Here is a 26,668-nt window from a genome sequence, read left to right as displayed (position 1 = left end):
CTTCCTAGACCTTTCCATCTCTATCTCGAGCAACCGAATCAACACAGATATCTACTATAAACCGACTGACTCCCACAGCTACCTGGACTACACCTCCTCCCACCCTGCCCCCTGTAAAAACGCCATCCCATATTCCCAATTCCTTCGTCTCCGCCGCATCTGCTCCCAGGAGGACCAGTTCCAATACTGTGCAGCCCAGATGGCGTCCTTCTTCAAAGACCGCAGATTCCCTCCAGACGTGATCGACGATGCCCTCCACCGCATCTCCTCCGCCCTTGAGCCCCGTGCCCCCAACCGCCACCAGGACAGAACCCCACTGGTTCTCACTTACCACCCCACCAACCTCCGTATACAGCGTATCATCCGCCGTCATTTCCGCCACCTCCAAACGGACCCCACCACCAGGGATATATTTCCCTCCCCTCCCCTATCAGCATTCCGCAAAGACCACTCCCTTCATGACTCCCTCGTCAGGTCCACACCCCCCACCAACCCAATCTCCACTCCCGGCACCTTCCCCTGCAACCGCAGGAAATGCAAAACTTGCGCCCACACCTCCTCCCTTACCTCTCTCCAAGGTTCCAAGGGATCCTTCCATATCCGCCACAAATTCACCTGCACCTCCACACACATCATCTGTTGCATCCGCTGCACCTGATGTGGCCTCCTCTATATTGGGGAGACGGGCCGTCTACTTGCGGAACGCTTCAGGGAACGCCTCTGGGACACCCGGACCAACCAACCCAACCACCCTGTGGCTCAACACTTTAACTCTCCCTCCCACTCCACCAAGGACATGCAGGTCCTTGGACTCCTCCATCGCCAGAACATAACAACACGACGGTTGGAGGAAGAGCGCCTCATCTTCTGCCTGGGAACCCTCCAACCACAAGGGATGAACTCAGATTTCTCCAGTTTCCTCATTTCCTCTCCCCCCACCTTGTCTCAGTCGATTCCCTCGAACTCAGCACCGCCCTCCTAACCTGCAATCTTCTTCCTGACCTCTCTGCCCCCACCCCACTCCGGCCTATCACCCTCACCTTGACCTCCTTCCACCTATCACATCTCCATCGCCCCTCCTCCAAGTCCGTCCTCCCTACCTTTTATCTTAGCCCGCTGGACACACTTTCCTCATTCCTGATGAAGGGCTTTTGCCCGAAACGTCGAATTTCCTGTTCCTTGGATGCTGCCTGACCTGCTGCGCTTTAACCAGCAACACATTTTCAGCTCTGATCTCCAGCATCTGCAGACCTCACTTTTTACTTTAATCAAGATCTGACTAGATCTTGATTCCAGGAGAAAGCTCATTGGTGGTTTCTCTGCTGCCTGTTTGGCCTGAGATTCATGATAAAAACCAACAGGACTCTCTCACTGGTTCTCCAGCTGTGAAGTGAGTCATCTGACACTTTAACAAGATAATAGTAATTATTTCATAACATCTAACTGACAAGAACGTCAATATCATGAATTGAGTTATATGCTATCTGCATGCATCTCATAATGTTTTAGGGAACAACAACACTTCTCTAATACTTTCTAGATGAAGCAATGATTTACCTGCATTTTAATCAATTTAGTCTACTGTTCACAATGTGCTCTCCTCGACACTAGCGAAATGAAACACAGACAGGGTGCCCACTTTATGGAATGCTTGCATTCTGTCTGTAAAAATGACCCAGAGCTTCCAGTTGCCTGCCACTTCAGCCACTGCTGAATTCCCTGCAAATATTTCTGTTCCGGGCTTACTGCAGTACCCCAGTAAGGCTCCAGTTGGTGAACAACACCTCATCTTCTGCTTGGGGATTTTATAGACTGCCAGATTCGGCATCATGTTCAACAAGGGTTAAGAGTGTGGTGCTGGAGAAGCTAAGCCAGTCAGGCAGCATCCAAGGAGCAGGAAAATTGACGTTTCGGGCATAAGCCCTGCATCAGCAATGAGATCATTCCTGATGTAGGGCTTATGCAGTCCTCACCTACCACATCAAGTCGAACAAGTTTAGAGCATGTCAATTTCTACACCACCCACCCACCCCAGCCAACACACACGCCAAGTCCTGACATGAAGTGGGTTGGTTTCGGCATTTTAAACTTCTCATAGTCACTTTATCATCTATCTAGCTTGTCCTCTTCCCTGATTTACTATTAACTATTCCTTTGCTCAACCTCTCTCTTTCTCTCTTATTTCTCTCTGTCTCTCTGTCTCTCTCTCTCTTCCCTCTCCGGGTGTTCACTTTCTAGCTCGCTCAGGGCTCCCTCTCTGCTCTTCTTTCTTTTTGGGCTCCCTCTCCCCCAATCCACTCACTCTCCTGGTCCCCCAAGCTGTTCTTCATCAGTATGAGTGCCTTCTTTTCCTAACTGCTGTCAGTATGGAAGGGCCATGGTCAGTGCAAGGACAGCCATTTTTCCTATATCATACTGCACTCGAAAAAAAATAGAAGGAATAGAAAAATGGGACAGAGGGTCAACAGGTGTGATCAGCAGGCTTTGTACTGCAAGTTATGCCTGCACCAGATCCTATACACTATTAAATATAACAATTGGTTCCTGTCCTCACAGACAAACTATTTTGGAAACTAAGAAGCATTCATGGAGGTTTTCATTTAATGTGTTTAATAGGCTTTCTCACTGCCCACGATAATACATTGCATTTATGTAGCATCATTAATGTGGTATAACATCTCAAGGCTCTCAGAGATGAATTATGGAATAGAGGTTGATACTAAGCCCTAAAAATATATATTGTGCCAGGTGACCAAATGCTTGATCAAAGGGAATGTTTTGAAGAGTGACTGTCAGGAGGGAAAATTGAGCGAGGCAAATCCAGATTTAGGCAGGGCAAAAGTGAGGACTGTAGATACTGAAGAAAATAGTATGTGGTGCTGGAAAAGCACAGCAGGTCAGGCAGCATGCGAGGAGCAGGAGAGTCGATGTTTTGGGCAAAAGCCCATTTAGGAACTAGGCAACTGAAGGCATCACTGTCAACAGTAGTGGAGTTCAAAATATCCAAGGAGAATGTAGAATTTATTCTTAAATAATGACTGCTTTATATTTAACCTTAATTTGAGTAATTCTTTCTTTACGCAGGGCAGGAAATCTGTCTATTATATCTTACCTGCATGAGAACAATCTGCCATAGTTTTTTAAATTTCTGTAAGATATCACTTCATATTAGTTGTAAGGCTGTTACAATGTTAGGAATTTAGGTAAGTATATACTTTTGAAAACTTTTAAAACTACTTATTGTCTGCAGAACCAAAATTTATCATTACTTGGTATGGACAATCTGCATATTTACATTTTGGCACAATTTAGGAGGTTCTGGCACCACTTTACAGACCTTGAAAAAATCTGGCTTGTTCAGGATATTTATGTGGGTATTTTTTCCAGATGTTACAATAATATGTTTTCTTCAAATAAAATATTTGGTTCTGATTTAATACATAGAAAATAAATGCTGGAACTAACTGCATAAAGGAAATAGTTGAATAAACCAGAAGGTGATTTAATAATGTTTTCATGCTTTCCTTTCTCTTTTTTTTTAAAAAGAGAAGTGCGGCTGAACCCCCAAGCTATAAAGAATGATGTGCAACTGCTCCAGTCCTTCTCTGGAGAAGGAGATCAGACTGTTTTAAGATCGATCAACTACACATCAGGTATTTACATGGAGAATTAAATCAGATAGGAATTGCCACATACATGGTTTCATGTTGAACCATGAAAATAGAGCATTTTAAAAACGTATTTGTTACCTTTTGTATGATTATTTTCTTGCAGAATATGAATTCTCTAATGGATGCAGAGCCCCACCATGGAGACAAGTGTATGGAGATATTTGCTACCTGATTATTAATACTCATGATACTGACACATTGTATGTAACCTGTAACACAGCTGGAGTTTACCTGAATGGGGTAAGTAGTTAAGTGAAAGATACTTTTGTAATTTTTATTTTATTTATCACATTAATGGACAGAGATAAAATATTATTATTAATTATTTCATACTTCTTTGCCAGTTTTGTATTGTGTCTTAAACCTTTTTCTTTAGGGTCCAATAAAAGACAGTGAAGATATTATTTACGACAGAAATGGTGATATCTACAAGGATCTTATTACATTCCTTAAGGAAAAATCTCCAACATTTGCAGAAAATCTTACTCGGGTTCAACAGGTAAATAAAATTGAGAGTGTGTTTTGTGAAAGCATCTGTCAGCCAGAAAGACCACCACTGTATAATAAAACAATTTGAATTTTGCAATTATATTGTTGTCTACTAATTTGCATTTGTTGATCTGTAAATAATTATAGACTCTAAAAGCGTTGACTGAAAAAATTGTAATTGCACACATTTTCCCAAAAATCTCAAAATATATCAATTCAAAGATTTTTTCATATTATTTAAGTACAAACAATTTTTAAAAATCCTTTATTTAATAACCAATGGAAAGCAGAATAATTCTAAAAAGAATCAGCAGATATCAAACCTGGCCATATACAACAGTTTGAAACTTTAAAAAAAAGCTTGCGCTGAGCAACTACTTTTTCACTTTGGGACTCTGCAGCCTTCAGAACTTGACATTGACTTCAATCATTTTAGAGCCTGACCATCTCCTTTCATGTCTTTACCCAACCTTCACAATCCAGATCCTGTCATGGCATGGACTGCTTTCAGCACAGCTAACCTATTCTCATCTACTCATGATTCCCATTATCAGCTTCTTTTACTCCCTGACTTACTATCAACAAGAACTTTGCCTGCCTAACTTTTTTCTTCTTTGGGCTCTATCTCCACCTATCTAGTCACTCCTTTGTCTTTTCCTGACTACCTGTCATCGGTGTATACACCACTTTTTCCTAGCTACTTTCAGTTCTGCTGAAGGGTCACTGGACTCGAAATGTTAATTGTGCTTTCTTTCCACTGATGCTGTCAAATCTGCTGAGTTTCACCAGCAATTTCTGTTTCTGTTTCAAATCTTCTGTATTCACAGTTTGTTTTAATCCAACATTTATTCTTCAATTCTTCAACCTAAATTTGAGGTGACTGTTGGAGAGCCATCCTTAATTAAACATGTTACACATTCACGTTTATGTAGCTTCCTATTTTTCTTGAATGTCATACTCAGGATCCGGTCCAATCATCATGCATATATTTCAGTACTGGCTATCAATTTGTATTTATTTATTTCAGTGTGTGCTATCATTACATTTATTTTGTTACAAATGTTCAAAGCATTCAGATACTTAGTTCAGAAACATTTAGTTTTTGTACTTTCGTTGTCTTTTAGTATCTAGTTATGAACATTGATATATGCTTCAGTTTATTTTTGCTATCCCTTTCTGCAATTCTTGACCTACATTTCTGATAATTTTAATAATTTTGCTCTCCTGCCTTGACTCTTGCCCTTGATTTGCTGCAATTACCCAAGCTTGATCCCTCATATCCATTGTTTAGATTAAATCTCTCTTTACTTCCTTTAGTTATACAATTCACTAGAATACTGGTCCAGGCATGGTTCAGGTACAGATTTGTCCTAGTGTACAATCCTGACTTTCCTCAGTACTGATGCCAATGTCCCATGTAATAATTTCACTGTTCTTATGTGCCCTGTGTCACGTGACACATGTTTCTGAAAGTTAGCGAGAAATTATTACCTTTGAGTTCTGCTCTTCAATTAGGTGCCCAGCTGCTCTCACTATTTAAACAGAAATCCCTTTCATAGTCCAACATATATCATTGACACTGACATGGACCATTCCTATTTAGCACTATCCCCCAAGTGCTGGCACCAAATGGGATCATAGCCTTATAGATTCATGCTCTCTTGACTGCACTGAACTGTGTGCATGCCCCTCACCATATGATGTCCCATGACCATTACATTATAAAAATAGGAAATAGAGCAGAAGTTGATGCCTGCTCCACCATTTAATAATATCATGCTTAGCTGTTTGTCTTCAAATTCCATATTCCTTTGTAACCCAGACCACCCCTTGATTCCCTTGCCTAACAAGAATTTACCCAACTCTATGTTAAAAAATGATCAATGACCCTTGTTCCATTGCCTTCTGAGGCAGAGTTCCAAAGTTGATCAGTCCTCTGAGGAGATTTCTCCTCTCTGTCATAATAAAGTTGACATTTTAAAACAGTGCCCCTTAGTTTTGGACTGACTCACAAGAGGAACCATTCTTTCCATGTCCACCTTGTGGACATTCAGAATGTTGTACACTTCAATCAAGTCAACTGTCTCTCACCTAAACTCAAGTGGCAACAAGCCCGGCTTATCTAAACTATCCTCAGAAGACAACCTGCTCGTTCTAAGTATCAATCTGGTAAACAAAAACAAATTGCTGGAAAAACTCAACAGGTCTGGCAGCATCTGTGGAGAGAAATCAGAGTTAACATTTTGGGTAAAATGTTCTGTGGAAGGGTCACTTGACCCAAAATATTAACTCTGGTTTCTCTCCACAGAGGCTGTCAAATTTGCTGAGCTTTACCAGCAATTTCTGTTTTTGTTTCTCATTTACAGAATCCACAGCTCTTTCAGTTTTTATCAATCTTGTAAATATCCTCTGAACCTCCTCCAGTGTACTGACATCCTTCCTTAAATAAGACCAGAGCTGCACATGGTATTTCAGATGTGATCGCACCAAGATTCTGTATAAATGAAATATAACATTGTTACTTTCAAAGTTTAATTCCATTTGTAATAAAGAATAGTATCCCACTTTACTTGCTTACATGCTGTACCTGCATACTAACTTTTTGCGACTTATGCACAAGAATACCTTGATACTTCTGCACCTCAGAACTGTAGAGACCATTTCTATTTAAGTAGTGCTGTGCTTTTTCATTTTTTCTGCCAAAATCAACAATTTCCTATTTTCCCACATTATACTCCATCTGCCAGATTATTGGCCACTCTGTTAACATGCTTACTTCTGTTCGCAATTTTCTTATGCCTTATTCACAACTAACTTTCCTATCTATCTTGGTAGTCACTTGCAAATTTAACTGCCATGCCTTCACACTGCACTGCAATGTCATTAATGTAAATTGTGAATAGTTGAAGCACCAGAAAAGACCCTTATTGGAAACAAAAACAGAAAATGCTATGAATACATTGCAGGACTGGTAGCATCTGCAGAGAGAAAGCAGAGTTAACATTGCAAGTCCAGAGACCCCGCAGCACTGATTGTAGCGAGAAAAGTGAAATGTGCTGAAGATGGGGTGGGGAGGGGCATGAGTAAAAGACAAGTGGAGATGAAGTCCAGAGAGAGAAGAAAAAAAATTGGACAGACATAGGAATGAGTAAAGTTCAGCCTTGGAGAATCAATAGCAGCTAATTGGGACCATTGGCAGCTGACTCTGTTGTGGATTGTTGTGATTGCAGCGCATGTGAAGACAAGGCCTTATGTGTGGGGTTAAGGGTAAGGACATGGGAGAAAGTGCTCAGGCTCTAAAATTATCTCCCAAGGCTACAATGTCCTGGAGTGGAAAATGGGGTACTGTTCTTCCAGCACTGAGCTTCACTGGGGTGCTGCAGCAAGCCCGAGACAGATGTTGGCCAGGAAACACGATGGTGTGTGGAAGTGGCAGGCAACAGAAAACTCAGGTTTATTTTTGTAGTCACAATGTAGGTGTTCTGCAAAGTGGTTGCCTGGTCTGTGTTTCGATTCCCCAATGTAGGGAGACCCTATTATGTGCATCAAATACAGTGGACTAGATTAAGTGAAGTACAAGTAAATTACTACTTCACCTAGGAAGTGTGTCTGGGGTCTTGGATAGTGAGAAGGGTTGAAATAAATGGACAGGTTTACACCTTCTGCGATTGCATGGAAATGTACATTGAGATGGGGGAGGTGTTTGGAGTGGAGGCACAGTGGACCAAGGTTCCTTGGGAGGAATGGTCCCTGTGGAATGCTGACAAGGGAAGGGAGGGACATATATGTCTGATAGTGGCATCCTGCTGAAGGTAGCTGGAATGATGGCTAATGATCCTTTGGATGTGGATGCTGGTGAGGTGGAAAGTGAGGACCAGAGGAACGTATCGCTGTTGTGGGGAAAAAAGAGAAGGTTGAGGAAGAAACTGGACATTTCAGATGCCCCTTTGTAGAAGCTGGCCTCATCAGAACAGATGCGATGCAGATGGAGCAACTGAGTGGAATAGGGTCAATAAGAAGCAGGGTGTAAGGATGTATGGTCAAAGTAACTGTGGGAGTTGGTGGGTTTGTAGTGGATGTTATTGGATTCTGCTTGTCACATTCTTCCAATCAGACAAAGATTGTCTGACTGGCAGAAAAAGGTATATTTAAACCAATCTTCCAAATGTCCTGATACGTTGCCTCTTAAAAATGTTTACTTCTAGTTTCCACAGTAACCTTTTTGGCACCTTGTCAAATACCTTCCAGAAATCCAAGTATAGTATATCTACATGCTCTCCTTTAGCCACAGCACATGTTACTCTTTCAAAGAACTCAAACTGGTTAAACATAATTTCCCTCTGACCAATCTATGCTGACTTCTCCTGATTACTTGATTTGTTTTCTAAATGAGCAAGAAATTTAGAAATTACTCATTTTTACAACCTAATTCTCTTTCTCTAATACACTAGATTCTTCCCTCTGATTAAGGTTAAAGTCATTCTTTGCCATTCTTTTTATTCTGAGCAATCATCTGATCTTTGTGCAGTTAGGGACACTTAAGAAAAAAAATCTAACTTCTTTATTATACCATAGGTGAAACGTACTCCCTTTTACAATTTGCCTTTACAGTTTGAACAAACTTATTCTGAGTATTTTCAAATATCCCCTTAATACCTGCTACTGCAGCTCTATTAATCTAATCCCATGTTTAGTATGGCAGATCAGTTTTGATATCACTATAGATATCAAACCATATAGTTGTCCTTATTTTGGATTAAAATATTAGTCCATGTCGCAATCTTTTCTGTTTGACTCTGGATATAAAATTAAATTAAATTGTGTTATCTGCTACTGAGGAATGCCTAATATAATCTACTCTCTGGTCAATTCTAAATGTGCTGCTCTAAGAAACTGTCTTAAAAGTATTGTATGAAATCTGCACCCTGGCCTTTACTGAAATCTAATGTTTCATATATATAGACTATAATCATGTAGTTATTGCGCCGCTTTATCACAAGCACCCAGTATTTCATTTTGTATACTTTCCCCACATTGTAATAACTGTTTGGGGGTTTATAGTGATTCCTACTAGTGACTTCTTTCCCCTATAATTCCTCATTTCCACTGCAAGGACCATGACTTCATATTTTTGTGTTGTTAAAAACTGTGGACTGCAATGAAAAAGAACTGTTTTTAAAAACAAGGGTTTACCAGGATCATTGCATAATTTCACAGCGAGAAATTCAATACCTATTGGGAATTCTGTTTTTCTGGCTGTGGCTTCCTGCAGTATTCAGATGATCAGGAGCTAAGGTGTTGTTTACAAGCAAAGCTGATTGGTTCTCAGCTAACTGAGCAAATTGGGACTAGAAACAAGTTAATATACACACACAGAGAAAGACACAGAAGTGTGTATGTTTGTTCTCCCCAACAGTAGTTGCCAATTCCCTGTAGTGAAACATTTAGTTTAAACTTGGAAAAAAAAGTTACCTTGTCTGCAGCAGTTGCTGTGAGTTGTGATTTTTTAATCAATAAATCAGAAACATTTTCCGGGTGAAACAGCCGCTTTGTACTTCTTACAAACCAGTGGTGGTGTAATGATTGGAACCAGGTGAACCTTTTTGACTATGAGGTTCTTGACTGAAGTTGTTAACCTGGGCCAATCAGGAAAGCCTTGGCTGACCAATATAACTAAGAGATTAGAATCTCCTCAATTGAGGACTGACTCCAAAGAAAAAAAAAGTATAACCAGGAGATTAGAATCCCTTTGGTTGAGGACTGACTCCGAACTGGCTGGTCACAGCCAGTGTACTGTGCACTAGTAAATAAAAGGTGATTGTGAAGGCAACTATCCTTTGTGTAGTTATTTCATTAACAATGGGATAAAACAGGCCTGAGAACATTCACTTGGACCTTCAAGTCATCTTGGAGCTGGGGTAAGCATTTCTGGCATCATGCCTCTATTTGGGATGCTTGACTCACTTGGCCCTGCTGTTGAAGAATGGGCCCAGTAAATCGAAAGAATGTGATAATTTTTCTGGGCAAATGAAATTAGGGCAGAATAATAGCCATGAGTAATACTTCTGACTGTGTGTGGACCCACAGCATTTTCAGTTATAAGGGGTTTAACTTTCACAGAGACACCAGACACTAAAACCTTCCAAGAGTTGACAGTGCTGTTTAAGAAATACTATGACCCCAAACCTCCTCTAACTCCGAGATGCCATTGGGTTTAATCTACTGTTAGAGAACCGGGGAGTCCATATTGAGGTGGTGCAGGCTCACTGGTCACCCAATAGAGAAGAATGCCCAATAGCATAAACTTCCTGGACTCTGACTGATGCTGAATGCATGTATGCCCAGATAGATAAGGAAGGTTTTGCAGTCACCTTTACTGATGAGAATTTGTCATAGTAAAGGATCACAAATCCCTACTAGAACCACTGAAGGAAGTCAAGATAGTGCCACCCATAGCTTCCAGTAGAATTCAGTGTTGTACCTTTGTTCTCAGTGGGAACAAGTTAGAACACCATTCTGGAAGCCAAGTAGCTAATCTGGATACCTTCCACTGGCAGGTACTCCACTGATGGTGCCTCCCCTGGAAGAATCCATTTTGGTTTTAAACTTTCTGGACACCCTTCCAATCGCTGTGGACAATATCTAACTGTGGACAGTTTAAATTTGATATTTCCAGACTTGTAGGGGGAGGTAGAAACTGCAGTAGGAATGCCATTGCCAGTCAAATGCCTCTAAGCAAAAGAGACAATTTAATTCAGGGAATAAAGTTTGGTGGCAGAATCATAAAAGGCCCTGGATACGTACAAAGTGAGGTTGACACGAGTTCAGGTTGTTACTCACAAAGTTCAGGTTGATGATACACTCTTGAACAAACGTGGATCACCTGAAAGATGTTGCCTCTCAAACAGGGTGGAGCAAAACATACCTGGCTCCTCAGTACAGCCAGAAGGCCTGTAAGAAACTGCAGGTGCTACCTCTCCATCTAGTATCGAGCATATCTCAGATTCCGAAATGGATGCAGCCTCAATATTGTTATTGCTGGAAGAAGAGAAGGAAACTCTCCCAAGAGACCCAAGAGATGGGTCACGGTCCAGTACACACCGTCTGTGTCTGTGTCTGTGTCCGGTCAGAGGAACTAGACTTGGGGCGAAAACATCGTAGGAGAAGCTACAAACCAAATACCAGGCCTACATCCCTGTACTAAGGGTGTAAGAAATGTAGTGATTGGAACCAGATAGATCTCATTGACATCAAGGTGGTTAACCTTGACCAAACAGGAAAGCCTTGGCTGATCAATATAACCAGGAGATTAGAATCTTCTCAGTTAAGGACTGACTGAGTTGGCTGGCCAGTGTACTGTGCAATAGTAAATAAAGGGTGACTTGGTGACAGGAACCGGCCTCTGTACAGTTACTCTCAGGAGGTTTCCAGATCAAGACAGCTGAACAAGGGCCTGACTAATCCAGGACGGTCATCTCAACATTGGGATCAGGAAGTAAAGATCACTGAACTGACTTTCCAGTCTTTTTTTCTGCCAATAATCTATTTTGCCAATTTGTTTGTTTGTCTGTGGGCATGCGTGTATTTGTCTGTGAATATTGGAGTTTATAAAGATGTTACTGCAAGGTTTGTAGCTCAGGTTGAGGTTGAGGGTGTAGGTTTGCTCGCTGAGCTGTAGGTTTGATATCCAGACTTTTCATTACCTGGCTAGGTAACATCATCAGTGGCAACCTCCAAGTGAAGCGAAGCTGTTGTCTCCTGCTTTCTATTTATATGTTTGTCCTGGATGGGGTTCCTGGGGTTTGTGGTGATGCCATTTCCTGTTCGTTTTCTGAGGGGTTGAAAGATGGTATCTAGATCTATGTGTTTGTTTATGGCATTGTGGTTGGGGTACCAGGACTCTAGGAATTCTCTGGCATGTCTTTGCTTAGCCTGTCCCAGGATAGATGTGTTGTCCCATTTGAAATGGTGTTTTTTTTCCCTCCGTGTGAAGGGCTACGAGGGAGAGAGGGTCGTGTCTGTCTGTGGCTAGCTGGTGTACGTGTAACCTGGTGGCTAACTTTCTTCCTGTTTGTCCTACGTAGTGTTTGTGGCAGTCCTTGCATGGAATTTTGTAGATGACATTGGTTTTGTCCATGGGTTGTACTGGGTCTTTTAAGTTTGTTAGTTTTTGTTTGAGAGTATTGGTGGGTTTTATGCTACTAGGATTCCGATGGGGCTTAGTAGTCTGGCTGTCATTTCTGAAACTTCTTTGATGTATGGTAAGATGGTTCGGGTTTCTGGTTGTGTTTTGTCTGTTTGTCATGGTTTGTTCTTGAGAAATCTGCGGACTGTATTTTCTGATGTTACAATTTTAGTTGGTGCTATCAAGTCTGCAATGTTTTAACCTTTTAACCCTATTTTGTATGCTTTTCGCTATACTATAATGACTGCAATGTTTAACTTTTAACTTTTGTTCTTTGTTTCTGCCTTGTTCTGAAGATTCTATATCTAGGTACTTTGTACCTAAGATAACACACTGTGTATATAGCACATTATATACTTTCACTGCATTCCTGTAGTTTTTTTACTTGAGTACACATGACAATCATATCAAATCAAATCAAAATCAACTCATTCAATGATTTATATCTGTTTACCCATTGCAACAGCGTAATTGCTTCTGATAAATAATACTACTACAGGAAACTGGTGTGTGCTTTCTATAAATCTTGATCTGAAAGTTCTATAAATTAAAAGTACAGTGCATACTTAAAAAAATTAAACATTTGGTACAACTCCAGGAAAAGCTGGGCTTGATTTAGTGTGCTACTCAGTGATTGTACCCAGTGAAGGTCTAGAACCTCGTGGTTCAGAATTTGATTTGGATCACATTAGATTAGAAACGATGACAATAAGGAATGGGCATGATTTGGTATATAATACTGGTGCAAAAAAAACCACCAGATTGTGTACAGTATTTAAGGCATGGTGTTAGAAATAGCAAAGGATTTCTTGCAGGTGGCAGAATTGTCTCTGTGATGTGGAGGTGCCCGTGTTGGATTGGGATGGACAAAGTTAAAAATCACACAACATCAGGGTATAGTCCAGTATGTTTATTTAGAAGTACAAATTTTCGGAGTGCTGCGCCTTCATCAGGTAGAACCAGTTGTACTGTAACCTGTGTTTAGAGTTGTTTCTGGCAGACTTAAACTTCAAAATCATGCTTGGTTTACTTGGTGAGTAAACTGTAGGATGCAGTGTCTAACAGAGCTGAAGAGGAAGTAATAATAGAGGAATTAACATGGGACTTGGGTTTAGAGAAAGTACAAAAGAGGCCAAGTATTTCAGGCATGAAATGTTAGAATTTGGTGATATTCAGTTACAGTTAAATTAGCTTGAGTAAAAGGAAAGAATGAAAAAACTGGAAATAGCATCCCAATGGACAGAAAATGGTAAGGAAAGGTAGATGGAATTAAGAAGACAAGAGATAGAAATGAAATGAACTGAAATTATAATTAAAAGTGCAAATGAAGGTTAAATGGAGGGAACATGAGTATAAACTCAAACTGATGCGGTTGGAAGAGATTTCAGATACTGATGCAAACTCTTGTGCGGAGAATCTTTGATTTGATTTATTGTCATGTGTAACTAAGTGCAGTGAAATGCTTTGTTTGCGAGCAATACAGGCAGACCATAGTAAGCAGGGATATACAGATCATAGGGTGAAAAATTACTTGAACAGAGTAAGGTTATACAGCACAGGATGTACGTGAGGCAAGATTAACATTAACAAGATGAACATTATTTGAAGATAAAGAGTCCATTCATCAGTCTAATAATAGCAGGGAAAAAGCTGTTCTTGAACCTTCAGTTTTGTGTGTGTGCGTGCGCACATGTGCGTGTGTACATGCGTGTGTGCACGTGTGTGTGTGTGTGTGTGTATGTTTGTGTGTTCAAGCTTCTGTATCTTCTGCTTGATAGAAGACATTGTAGGAGAGTATGACTAGCGTGGGATGGGTCTGAATTATAATTTGATGATCAGTGAGGTTTAAGTTCATCTAGGCCCTACTAAAATTTAAGGAAAAGACTGTAGAGGATTCCTCATGTCTTTTGAGAAAATAGCTAAGAAAATGGATTGGGCAAAGGAGGATTCAACTTTGCCTATCCATAGTAAATTGACAGGTAAAGCACAGAAAATTTATGTTTCATTTTCAGAGGATGTTTCTTGAGACTATGATGCAGCGAAGTGAAGGAAACTATTGGCTGCATATGATTTAGTGGTGGAGGCACACACACAAAGGTTCCGGAATTTAAGGAAGCAGCCTGGGCAAACCTAAATTGAATTTGAGAAGGTTAAACAAAGTAATTTTGACCAGTATATAGAGCATTAGAAGCTGAAATCATGTTTGAAGCTCTGAGAGATGTTATTCTCTTAGAGGAATTTCTAAATTCACTACCTTCTATAATAAGAACCCATGTTGGATTTAACTGCTAGACGGATAGCATAAATGACTGATTATGGGTTAATTCATAAAACTGAACATTTTTTCTGTCACCCTCATATATTTAAAAGAGAGAGAAAGTGGGAAGGTGAAAGGAACGCAAGTAAGCAAGCTAAGGAGTAGATTGCTGGGAACGCTCCAAGGCCTCCTTCTTGGACCAAGCAAGAAAGTACTTGGATGAAGGTGAAAATTGGAATCCAACGTGTCTTCATTATAACAAGATGGGACATGTTTGTTTAGAATGTTGCAAATTGAAAGAAAAATCCATTACACTTTATTGAAGCTCTTAAGAATTAGTCTGGAAAGGAAACTTGGAAGAAAAAGTCCAGAGATCAGATGGTAGATTAACTGTAATGAAGAGACTGAAAGTAGACACTGATGTGAGTGTTGAAGACAAACATATGGTGGATGAGATATAAAAATGTTGTATCAAAAGGAAGCTTCACTAATGTCTTTCTGGGAAGGAAATCTGCCATGCTGGTCTGACTTACATGTGACTCCAGATCCATAACAGTGTGCTTGACTCTCAACTGTCCTCCGAAGAGGCCTAGCAAACCATTCAACTGTGACAAAATTTCAAAGAAATAAAACCAGATGAAGCACGTGGCATTAACCTAGGCACTGGAAAAGAAAATGGCAGAAACAGGGGACCTCTTGCTGGTTACTACATACTGCCCTCCATCTGCTGATGAATCAGTACACTTACACTTAATTACACTTGGAGGGATCACTGAAGGTAGAAAGGACACAAATGAACTCTAGTTGGGGGAATTTCTTAGTCTACCACTGAGGGAATTGGGAACAACACCACTGATTGAGCTGGTTGGGCCCTAAAGGTCATAGCTGCTCGACTGGATTTGCAGCAGGTGGTGCAGGAACCAACAAGAGGGAAAAATATATTATCCTTACCAATCTGTCAGCTGCAAATGCATCTATTCATGACAGTATAAGTAAGAATGACCACGCACAGTCCTTGTGGAGATGAAGATCTGCCTTCACGTTGGTTCAATGGTTAGCACTGCGGCCTCGCAGCGCCAGGGACCTGGGTTCAATTCCAACCTTAGGTGACTGTCTACATGGAGTTTACACATTCTCCCTGTGTCTGTGTGGATTTTCTCCCACAGTCCAAAGATTTGCAGGTTAGGTGGGTTGGCCATGCTAAATTTCCCATAGTGTCCAGGGATGTGCAGGTTGGGTTGGGAAATGCAGAGTTTCAGTGCTGGGGTTGGCTGTGGTCTGCGTGGGATGCTCTTTGGACGGTCAATGTGGACTCAATGGGCTGAATGACCTGCTTCTACACTGAGGGGATTCAAGATGTAACCTCTGACATGGACCTGGGTTCAATTCATGTTGAGAATAACCTCTATTGTACTGTATGGCACTACCACCGTACTAAATGAGGCAGACTTTGAACAAATCCAGTATCTCATGACTGAGCATCCATAAGGTGCTGTCAGAGATCAACAGTAGCAGAATTGTATGCCAGCACAATCTGCAATCTCATGGCCTGGCACGTTCTAAATTGGAGGATGGCCAATTTTGATGGTATTAGGCAAGTTGATTAGGGGCTGATGCTCGCGGGTAAAGGAATGGCTGGAAAATGGGAAGCTTTCAAAAATAAGATAACCAGAGTCCAGAGAATGTATATTTCTGTTAGCATGAAAGGCAAGGCTGGTAAATGTAGGGAATGCTGGATGACTAGAGAATTTGAGGTTTTGGTTAAGAAAAGAAAACATATGTCAGGTATAGACAGGAGAGATTGCGTGAATCCTTAGCGTATAAAGGCAATAGGAGTGTACTTAAGAGGGAAATCAGACAGGCAAAAACGGGACATGAGGTAGCTCTAGCAAATAGGGTTAAGGAGAATCCAAAGGGATTTTATAAATATATTAAAGAGGAAAGGGTAACTAGGGATAAAATAGGGCTCTTCAAAGATCAGCAAGGCAACCTTTGTGTGGAACCACAGGATGGGGGAGATACTAAACGAGTATTTTGCATCAGTGTTTACTGTGGAGAAGGACATGGAAGATATAGAATGTGAGAAAATAGATGGTGACATCTTGAAAAATGTCCATATTACAGAGGCGGTGCTGGATGTCTTAAAATTTATAAAGCTGGATAAATCCCCAGAACCTGATCAGGTGTACTCTAGAACTCTGTGGGAAACTAGGGAAGTGATTACTGGACTCCTCAGTGAGATTTCTGTATCCTTGATAGTCACAGGTGAGGTGCTGGAAGATTGGAGGTTGGCTAACGTGGTGCCACTATTTAATAAAGGTGGTAAGGAAAAGCCAGAGAACTATAGACCGGGCCTGACATCAGTAGTGGGCAAGTTGTTGGAGTTAAAACCAAGGCACAGGATTTACATGTATTTGGAAAGGTAAGGACTGATTAGGGATAGTCAGCATGGCTTTGTGGGTGGGAAATCATGTCTTACAAACTTGATTGAGTTTTTAAATGAAGTAACAAAGAGGATTAATGAAGGCAGAGTGCCTGACATGATCTATATGGACTTCAGTAAGGCGTTTGACAAGGTTCCTCATGATAGACTGGTTAGCGAGATTAGACCTCATGGAATTAGCGAGAATTAGCTATTTGGATACAGAACTAGCTTAAAGATAGAAGACAGAGGGTGGTGGTGGTGGGTTGATTTTTAGACTGGAGGCCTGTAACCAGTGGTGTGCCACAAGGATTTCTGCTGGGTCCACTGCTTTTTGTTCACATCCAAATCATTTATATAAAATGACATAGGTATAGTTAGTAAGTTTGCAGATGACACCAAAATTGTAGGTGTAGTGGACAGTGAAGAAAGTTACCTCAGAGTACAATGGGATCTTGATCAGACGGGCCAATGGGCTGAGAAGTGGCAGATGGAATTTGATTTAGATAAATGTGAGGTGCTGCATTTTGGAAAAGCAAATCAGAGCAGGACTTGAACACTTAATGGTAAGGTTCAAGGGAGCAATGCTGAACAAAGAGACCTTGGAGTGCAGGTTCGTTGTTCCTTGATAATGAAGAAGGCATGTGGTATGCTTTTTTTTTATTGGTCAGAGCATTGAGTGTAGGTGTTGGGACGGCATGTTGCGACTGTACAGGGCATTGATTAGGAGTCATTGTTGGAATATTGCATGCAATTCTGGTCTCCCTGATATTGGGAGGATGTTGTGAAATTTGAAAGGGTTCAGAAACAATTTACAAGGATGTTGCCAGGGTTGGAGGATTTGAGCTACAGGGAGAAGCTGAATAGGATTGGGATGTTTTCCCTAGAGCATTGGGTGAACTTATAGGGGTTTATAATCATGAGAGGCACAGAGAGGGCAAATAAGTAAGGTATTTTCCTTGGGGTAGAGGAGTCCAGAACTAAAAGGCATGAGAGGGGAAAAATTTAAAAGGGACCTAAGGGGTAACATTTTCATGCAGAGGGTGGTACATGTATGGAATGAGCTGCCAGAGGGAGTTGTGAAGGCTGGTACGATTACAACATTTAAAAGGCTTCTGGATGATACAGGAATAGAAAGGGTTTAGAAGGATTTGGGATTGGTGCTGGCAAGTGGCACTAAATTAGGTTGAGAAGTCTGGACAGCAAGGAAGAGTTGGACTAAGGGTCTGTTTCCATGCAATAAATCTCTATGACTCTATGATGTTGTCACAGTGCAAAAGACAAGGCTGGAGTATTCACAATGCAAATGATCCATCTTGACCTTTTTTCCTTTCCAGCGTTATAGATACCAGTCTTTAATTAATTTGTTCCACCCGATGTGATTTCAAGAAATTATTGGAGAAACTGGATATTGCAAAGGTTATTGGGCCCTGAAAACATTCCAACAATGCACTGGAGACTTGTGCTCCTGAACTTGCTGCTCACTTTGCCAAGCTTTTCTAGTACAGTTACAACACTAGCATCCACTTGACAATGTGGAAAATTACCCAGGTAAGTTCTGTACATAAAATGCAGGACAAATTCAACATGGCTAATGCCTGCCCCAACAGTCTAGTCTCGATCATCACTAAAGTGATGGAAAGTGTAATCAGTAGTGCTATTAAGCAGCACGTGCTCAGTGATGCCCAGTTTGGGTGGCCCTAGCGAGCCCCAAACCCTGTCCTCATTGCAGCCTTGGTTCAAACATGGACAAAAGAGCCGAATTCCTGTGGTGAAGTGAGAGTGATAGCCCTTGATGTCAAGGCCACATTTGACTGAGTGTGGCATTAAGGAGCTCTAGCCAAACTGGAATCAGTGGGAACCAGAAGGCAAACTCTTTGTTGGTTGGAGTCATACCTAGCATATAGGAAATGGTCATGGTGGTTGGAGATCACCAAGACCTCTTTGCCAGAGTTTATCAGGGTAGTGTCTTAGCCCCAACCATCTTCAGCTATTTCATCAATGACCTTCCCTCCATTGTAAAGTCAGAAGTGGGGATGATCACTGTGCAATCAGTAATGTTCAGCACCATTCATGACTCCTCAGATACTGAAGTAGTATATGTTTGAATGCAACAAAATGTGGACAATATCCATGCTTGGACTGATCAGTCGAGAGTGTGATGCTGAAAAAGCACAGCAGGTCAGGCAGCAGCCAGAGAGCAGGAAAATTGACATTTTGGGCATAAGCCCTTCATTCCTCATGAAGGGCATGTGCCTGAAACGTCGATTCTCCTGCTCCTTGGATGCTTCCTGACTTGCTGTGCTTTTTCAGCACCACACTCTCAACTCTGATCTCCAGCATCTGCAGCCCTCACTTTCTCCTTGGACTGATAAGTGACAAGTAACATTTGTGCCACACAAATGCCAGGCTATGACCATTCTCAATAAGGGACGATCTGACCTCTGCCCCTTGACATTCAATAGTATCACCATTACTGCTCCCACTATCAACATATTGGAGGTTACCATTGATTAAAAACTCAACTGCGCTCACCACATAAACACACTGAATAGTAGCATCGCATACTGTCTCCAAGATGCACTGCAGAAATTCTCCAAAGACCCTTATACAGCACCACAATATTTCCAAAGAAGGACAAGGGTGATAGATACATGGAAACACCACCACTTACAATTTCCACTTCAAGCCACTCACCATTCTGCCTTGAAAACATAGCATTATTCCTTCACTGTTGCTGGGTCAAAATCCTGGAATTGCCTCCCAAAAGGCATTGTGGGTCACACAGCATGTGGACTGCAGCAGTTCAAGAAGACAGCTCACCACTACCTTCTCGAGGGCAACTAGGGACAAACAATAAATACTGGCCAGTCAGTGATACCCACCCTTCACAAATGAATTGAAAAAAGGATGGACCCGCCACCTGTAGTTAATTTAAAAAGGTCAAAGGACTCACACACCCTAACCTGACCCCAATCGTCACCCTAACCCTAACCCTAACCTTAACCTTCTCAAAGGCAGCTATGGATGGACAATAAAATTCCAAGCCCATAACTATTCAAGAAAATACAGTACTACTCCAGTTCGCTTGCTGGAAAAGGATTTAGTTTTTCTCCCTTTTAATTGAAAGCCACAGTGTTGGTAAATAGGATGAGAGGAGAGTATGTTATATTTCCATTGTATAAAGTCCCATTGCAGTGTGGCTTATTTTCTGGACTAGTGGTCATTGGAGTAGTGAAGAACTTATCTGCAGGTGGAGTTGATTTACTCCTGGGAAATGGTTTGGCAGGTGTGAATGTCATGACTTTAGCTTCAATTAGCCTTTGTATGATTATAGGCAAAGAAATGGAATAGTTGCAGAAATAGATTCTGGGTATTTTTTCATCAAATGTGGTAACCAGAGCTATGACTAAATAAAGTCCGTCCTCCGAGTTCATAAGTAATATCACATGCAAATTTTAGGGTCGCTCAAATTCTATTTATGAATGAGGATAGTTAAAAAAAATGTTTGCCGTGTCTATATTAATTGAGTTTCAGGAAGCATATCCAGACTTGAGTAAGTTAGTAAAGACAATGTACTGTGAAGCTGAGGCTCAAATTAATCCAGAGTGTAATTACATTACAAAAGTAGTTTTGATGAGGAACTGAAGACATCTCTCAGACCTGGAGATGAAGAATAGACAGTTCATCTAATAGTGGTACCATCAAGCTATCACAAGGTGTTAATGTGGGTAGCACATGAAGTACTTATGGCAGAGCATATAGGAATATGGAAGATGCAGGCATTGATTTTATGTGGCTAGACACACCATAAAGATGTAGTGCAGTTCTGTAAATCCAACATATCATACATGTTAAGCAGTAGGAAAACTCCAACATGTAATCAGACCAGCACTTTTGTTACCTATATCAATTTTTCAAGAATTGTTTAGTCAAGTGTTAATGGATAGTGTACAACTATTACCAAAAACAATATTAGGACATCAGTATATCCTCACAATTATGGATATGATACCAATTATATGCCAATTTTTATAGATGCACCATAGAAAGCATCCTATCTGGATGCATCACAGCTTAGTATGGCAACTACTCTTCCCAAGACTGCAAGAAATTCCAAAGTTATGAATGCAGCCCAGTCCATCATAAAAACTAGCCTTCCTTCCATTGACTCTGTCTATACTTGCTGCTGCCTTGGGAAAGCAGCCAACGTAATCAAAGACCACTCCCACCTTAGTTATACTCTCTTCCACCTGGCCAGAAGATACATAAGTTTGAAAACACATACCAACAAATTCAAGAACAGCTTCTTCCCTGCTGTTATCAGCCTGATGAATGGACTTCTCGTATATTAGAATGGGTCTTCTCTCTACCTTCTCTGTAGCTATAACACTGTATTCTGTTCTATGATTCTGGTGTAAGGTATGATTTGCCTGGATAACCCGTAAAACACTATCTCGGTACATGTGACAATAATAACTCAAATGACAACTTAATTCTCAGGTTATTCGTTTGAAGACAACTACTGCGAAGGTAGTACAGGTGCACAATCTTTAATTCGAAATGCTTGGGACCAGCTGGCTTTCGGAATTCGGATTTTTTCAAATTTCAAAATAAGTGACAATTTGATGGTGAAATTTTTAAAAATCTTACCAGAAAAGCAGACTCACTGAGTAAAACAGGCCCTGAAACAGAATTGAGGCCTGCCAGTGCTGGGCCATGCCCTCCCACGTCGCATCTATGTGACATGCATCGAGTGGGTGTCAACTTGGGTTAACTGTTTGCACGTAAAACAACCTTGTTAATGAGAAAAAAAATTCACAAAAAAACCTTCGGACTTTGGAGCTTTTCGGATTTCAGAGTTTCAGATAAAGGGCTGTCTACCTGTGGTAGATAGTTGACACAATTTTTTATTCATTGTAGACTATCAACTGAGATACAGCTGATCAGGGTTCTGATTTCATGTTTAAGATTTTCTAGGAAATTATTAGCCATTTAAGAATTGTGACGATGCTGCTCTTTTAACAAGGTTATGTTGTCCTTGGCTTTTATCAAAAGGGGTTGTAAAAGGCAGAGATTTGATTTGATTGGAATTAGCCACTTTGATTATGGTTAACAGATATTGCCTAAAGCACCGATCAGAGAAAAGGCTTTTAGTGTTTTCTTATAAAAACAACTGTGCAATGAAAGAGGAGTGGCCAGTTCTCCCAGTTCACGGATTTTTCTACTCTGGTTTAGTTTTAGCTGGGAACACCGAGGTGCTGCTAAAAAAAAATGAGGTTCCATGTTTCAGCCAATGATCCCTAGCTGAATCTCTCTACAGTCTCTCTCCCCTCTAAGAACCTGTTTTTGAATTTACCTTTTTGCCAAAGGGTGTGTTTATAAGATGCTGTAGGAAATCTGAATAGCTGTTTGTTAAGTTGTGGATGATATCGTGTCGGTAGGATATTCAAATAGTTGTTATTCCAAATTCTGTTTTCTTTTGCTTGTGTTTCATATAGTGCTCTGTAAATAAATTCTGTTTTATTTAAAACTAAGTGGTTGACCAGCTGCATCACTCCTGGAATATCCACCTTACATCTGCTTAAAGCAACTAGAATAGTTGGGGTCTGGACTGCCTTCTTGAAATGCTTTGAGAAGGTCTGGCCTGGTTGATAACAGACTAAAACAATTGAAGTCAACCCCATTATATCTGTAAACATGGGGAGCTTTGAAGAGATGCTAATAGACTCTCAACACCTTACCTAAGGCACACTATCATGAATACCCACTGGATTGGGGCAAATGATTAACTTTTTAAATTATTTGCTACGAGAAACTCTTCAAATGAATCTACTGGATTTAGCCATTTAAATTTATGATTGTGAGATTAGATGTGTTAAAAGTAATCAGGGAAAATTTCTTGAATGAAAATATGTATCCTCAATGTTGAATTACATGTTCATGTTTCTAGAAAGACTTGCAGAACATGTTCCCACATAAGTCAACATTGTATAGCTTCACAGGTGAAAATGAAAGAAACATTCAGCAACTGAATCAGATGGACCAATGGTCCAAGGAGTGACACATGGAGTCCAATTTAGATAAATGTGAGGTGCTGTATTTTGGTAGGGCAAACCAGGACAAGACTTACACAGTTAACGGTAGGGCCCTGGCGAATGTTGCTGAACAAAGAATAAGGGTGCAAGTGCATAGTTCCTTGAAAGTGGAATTACAGGTAGACAGGGTGGTGAAGGTGGAGTTTGGCATGTTTGCTTTCATTGGTCATAATATGAGTATAGGAGCTGGAATGTCATTGTTACAACTGTACAGGACATTGATGAGGCAACGTTTGGAATACTGCATACAATTCTGGTCACCCTTCTATAAGAACGATATTGTTAAACTTGAGAGGGTGCAGAAAAGATTTACAAGGGTGCTGCCTGAACTGGGGGGGTAGGGGGGACTTTAAGCTATAGGGAGAGGCTGAATAGGTTGGAGTTTTTTTCCCTGGACTGTCAGAGAATGGGATTTTATAAAATTATGAGGGGCATCGATAGGGTGAATAGCCAAGGTCTTTTTCCAAGGATTGGGAATCCAAAACTAGAGGATAAAGGTTTAAGGTGAGAGGGGCAAGATTTAAAAAGGACCTGAGACGTAACTTTTTAATGCAGAGAGTGGTACATGTAGGGAATGAGCTGCCAGAGGAAATGGTGGAGGTGGGTACAATTACAATATTTAAAAGGCGTCTGGGTGCATATAGAATAGGAAGGGTTTAGAGGGATATTGGCCAAATGCCAACAAATGGGACTAGATTAGATTAGGATGTGTGGTCAACGCAGTTGAGTTGGACAAAAGGGTCTATTTCTTTGCTTTATGACTATGATTCTATAACTTAAATAGCTAAGGTGGAAATTGAAGTATTGATATTGAATCTTTGAAAGCTAAGTTCAATGGTCCACATAAAGTAGTTACCTGATAAAAAAAAGTCCCTGATCAAAAGAAGATGGGTTATATTGCATAAATGTGCTGAAAAGGTATTGCAAGGAAGAGTATAAGGAGAATCAAGAGTTGCCAGGTAGTAAGAGTAGTGGAAAATAAGAGGTAATGAGTGAGGTAAAAGGAAAGGTACACAGTGCTCAAAGTGAACCTCCTACAGTTTGATTAGGCCAGATATCTTGATTTTAGGAGGTTTAAAACCACAGTTGCCAAATACAGGCAGTTGAAGATAAGAAATAATTTTCTGATAGTTTATTAAATTTGATAAGAAGCAGCAGTGTTTTATATATTGCATTAATTAGATAAAGAAAGTATACAACATGACAACTGGGGATTGTTCAGCAGAGAACAAACAGATCGTTGGTGCGGAGTATCTTGCTTTTGTTAAAATGGTGGGGGCGAGATCTTGCTTTCTAGCTGGACTTCCTTCTTCTGGTCTATCTTCCATCTGCCTGATGAGAACTAATTAATGAACCCTGCAGTCTGGGGACTGATGAGAACTGCTGCCTATGAGGTATGGTTTTCAGAACTGCCCAAAAAGAACTCCTCTCTGCCCCCATGCAGATTAAACCACATCTCTCTAGTCATTTATAGAAGCAGGTTATCTTTTCTGTGTCAGTCAACTGTCTGAACTTTTTTAGCCAATGGCCTTGGGCCATCTCTTGACATCAGATTACCATTAGCTCTTGTCTGCCTAAATTTGAAGGTTAGTTTTCATTCATTCTGAGAACAAAACCTTCTTCTTTTCAAAAAACAATGCACTAATAATAAAAAGGTAATTGCATGAATAGGAAAGATTTGGAAGGTTATAGGTCAGGAGTAGGCAGGTGGGACTAGTTTAGTTTGTGATTTTTTTGCAGCATGGACTGGGTCTGTTTCCATGTTGTATGACTCTATGAATCTATGAAGTCACATAGTTCTACCAGATCATAGGGCTGAGTTTTCATTAAAGAGAGATGACTGGTGTTGGTTTAATCTGACAGTCACCATGCCTCAGGGAAGAGGCTGAGAAGTAATCTCAGCTGGTACAAGAATTGAAATTACAGTGTCTAAGATTTTTTTCTTAATTCATAATTTCATAAGATATAGGAGTAGAATTAGGCCATTCGGTCCATCAAATCTGCTCCACCATTAGATCATGGCTGGCATGCTCCTCACCCCCATTTTCCCACCTTCTCTCCATAACATTTCAATACATTACCAATTAAAAATCTGTGTAACACCTCCTTAAATTTACTCTGTCCCAGCATCCATTGCACTTTGGGGTAGGAAGTTCCACAGATTCATCACAACCCTTTGGGAGAAGTAGTTCCTTCTCAACTCTGTTTTAAATTTGCTACCACTTGACTGTGGCCTCTCATCCTAAAATATCCCACAAGAGGAAGTATCCGTTCCACAGCTATTTTATTCATGTCTTTTATCCTCTTGAATACCTCAATTTAATCTCCTGTCATTCTTCTAATTTCCAGACAGTATAGTCCTAAACAGTTCAGTCTCTCGTTAAAAGACAAGCACTTCACCTCTGGGATCAATTGAGTGAACCTCCTCTGAGCTTCCACCAGTCCCTTCTTGAATAATGATAGCACATTGGCTATTCTTCAGTCCTCTGACATCTATCCTGTGGCCAGGCAGGAATTGGAAATTATTGCTAGCACCCCTGTTTTTCCATCATTGCCTCATTCAGCAGCCTCGGATACATTTCATCCTGGAGATTTATTTACTTTTAAGCCTGCTGAACCACTGAGAATCTTCGTCCTGCCTCTGCTAATTTCTTTTAAGTATATCGCAGTCCTTCTCCCTGACTTCTATACCCACAGTACACCTCTCACAAGTGAACACTGCCACAAAGTATTATAGATATTGTATTTTGTGCTGCTACAGATTTCAAAGATACTTTAATACCTCTCACTTGCCTTAATGGCTGTCTGGTGAGTATTATTAGGCGATAAGTAGGTGGGAAGGTTGGAAGTATTAGAAACCAAAATAAATAAAATTCAATCATATCTTGGTTATTACAAGTAATGAATCTTTACTATGACATTGTTAATTAATCCTTTCTTAATGCACCAAGACTATTATAACCTGTTGTCTGGTCAGCTCCAGAATGTGCTTTTCTAAGAAACTATCCTAAAAACTTTGATGACCTCCTTAGCTAGGCTCCCTCTGCCTGTCTGACTTCTTCAGCCCAATATATGGATTAAAAATCTCCCCCAATTAACCCTGTACATTCCAACAAGCTCTCGTTATTTCTTTTTACTCCACCAGAGTTACTGTTACAGGCTAGTACTCCACTCCCACAAGTGCGTTTTGTCCTTTATAATTCCTCATTTCGACCTAAATTGTTTCCACATCTTAGTTTCCTTAACTTCAATCATCCCTCTCTATTATGCTAACAGAATCATGAACTAACAGAACCACACTTCTATCTTTTCCTGATTTCCTGTCACTTCTAAGTGTCCCTACAAGATTCAAAATCCAATCCTTGTCATCTGCAGCCATGTCTTTGTAATGACTACCAAGTCATACTCATTTAATTTCTATTTACTTCTTCAGATCATCTATTTTGTTTTGAATACTACATGTATTCAGATACAGAGCCTTTAGTTTTGCTCTTTTATTCTTTTTGTAAATTCCAGTCTTATTTGTTGGTTGACTCTTAGGTTCAT

The 26,668-nt window shown here is 40.5% G+C and overlaps 1 protein-coding gene across 1 annotated transcript in view; it reads left to right on the top strand.

The window, feature by feature from the left end:
* Positions 1-26,668, top strand: part of odad2 (outer dynein arm docking complex subunit 2) — a 374,269-nt gene that overhangs the window by 56,807 nt on the left and 290,794 nt on the right. Inside the window, exons 5-7 of the mRNA XM_060825721.1 lie at positions 3,547-3,653; positions 3,775-3,911; positions 4,048-4,170. Coding sequence (XP_060681704.1) covers positions 3,547-3,653; positions 3,775-3,911; positions 4,048-4,170 — 367 coding nt within the window. The remainder of the gene's footprint in view (positions 1-3,546; positions 3,654-3,774; positions 3,912-4,047; positions 4,171-26,668) is intronic.

The sequence above is a fragment of the Hemiscyllium ocellatum genome, chromosome 5, assembly GCF_020745735.1.
Source record: "Hemiscyllium ocellatum isolate sHemOce1 chromosome 5, sHemOce1.pat.X.cur, whole genome shotgun sequence".
NCBI lineage: Eukaryota > Metazoa > Chordata > Chondrichthyes > Orectolobiformes > Hemiscylliidae > Hemiscyllium > Hemiscyllium ocellatum.
Note: the sequence above shows the minus strand (reverse complement) of the source record. Positions and strands in the feature narration are given on the sequence as shown.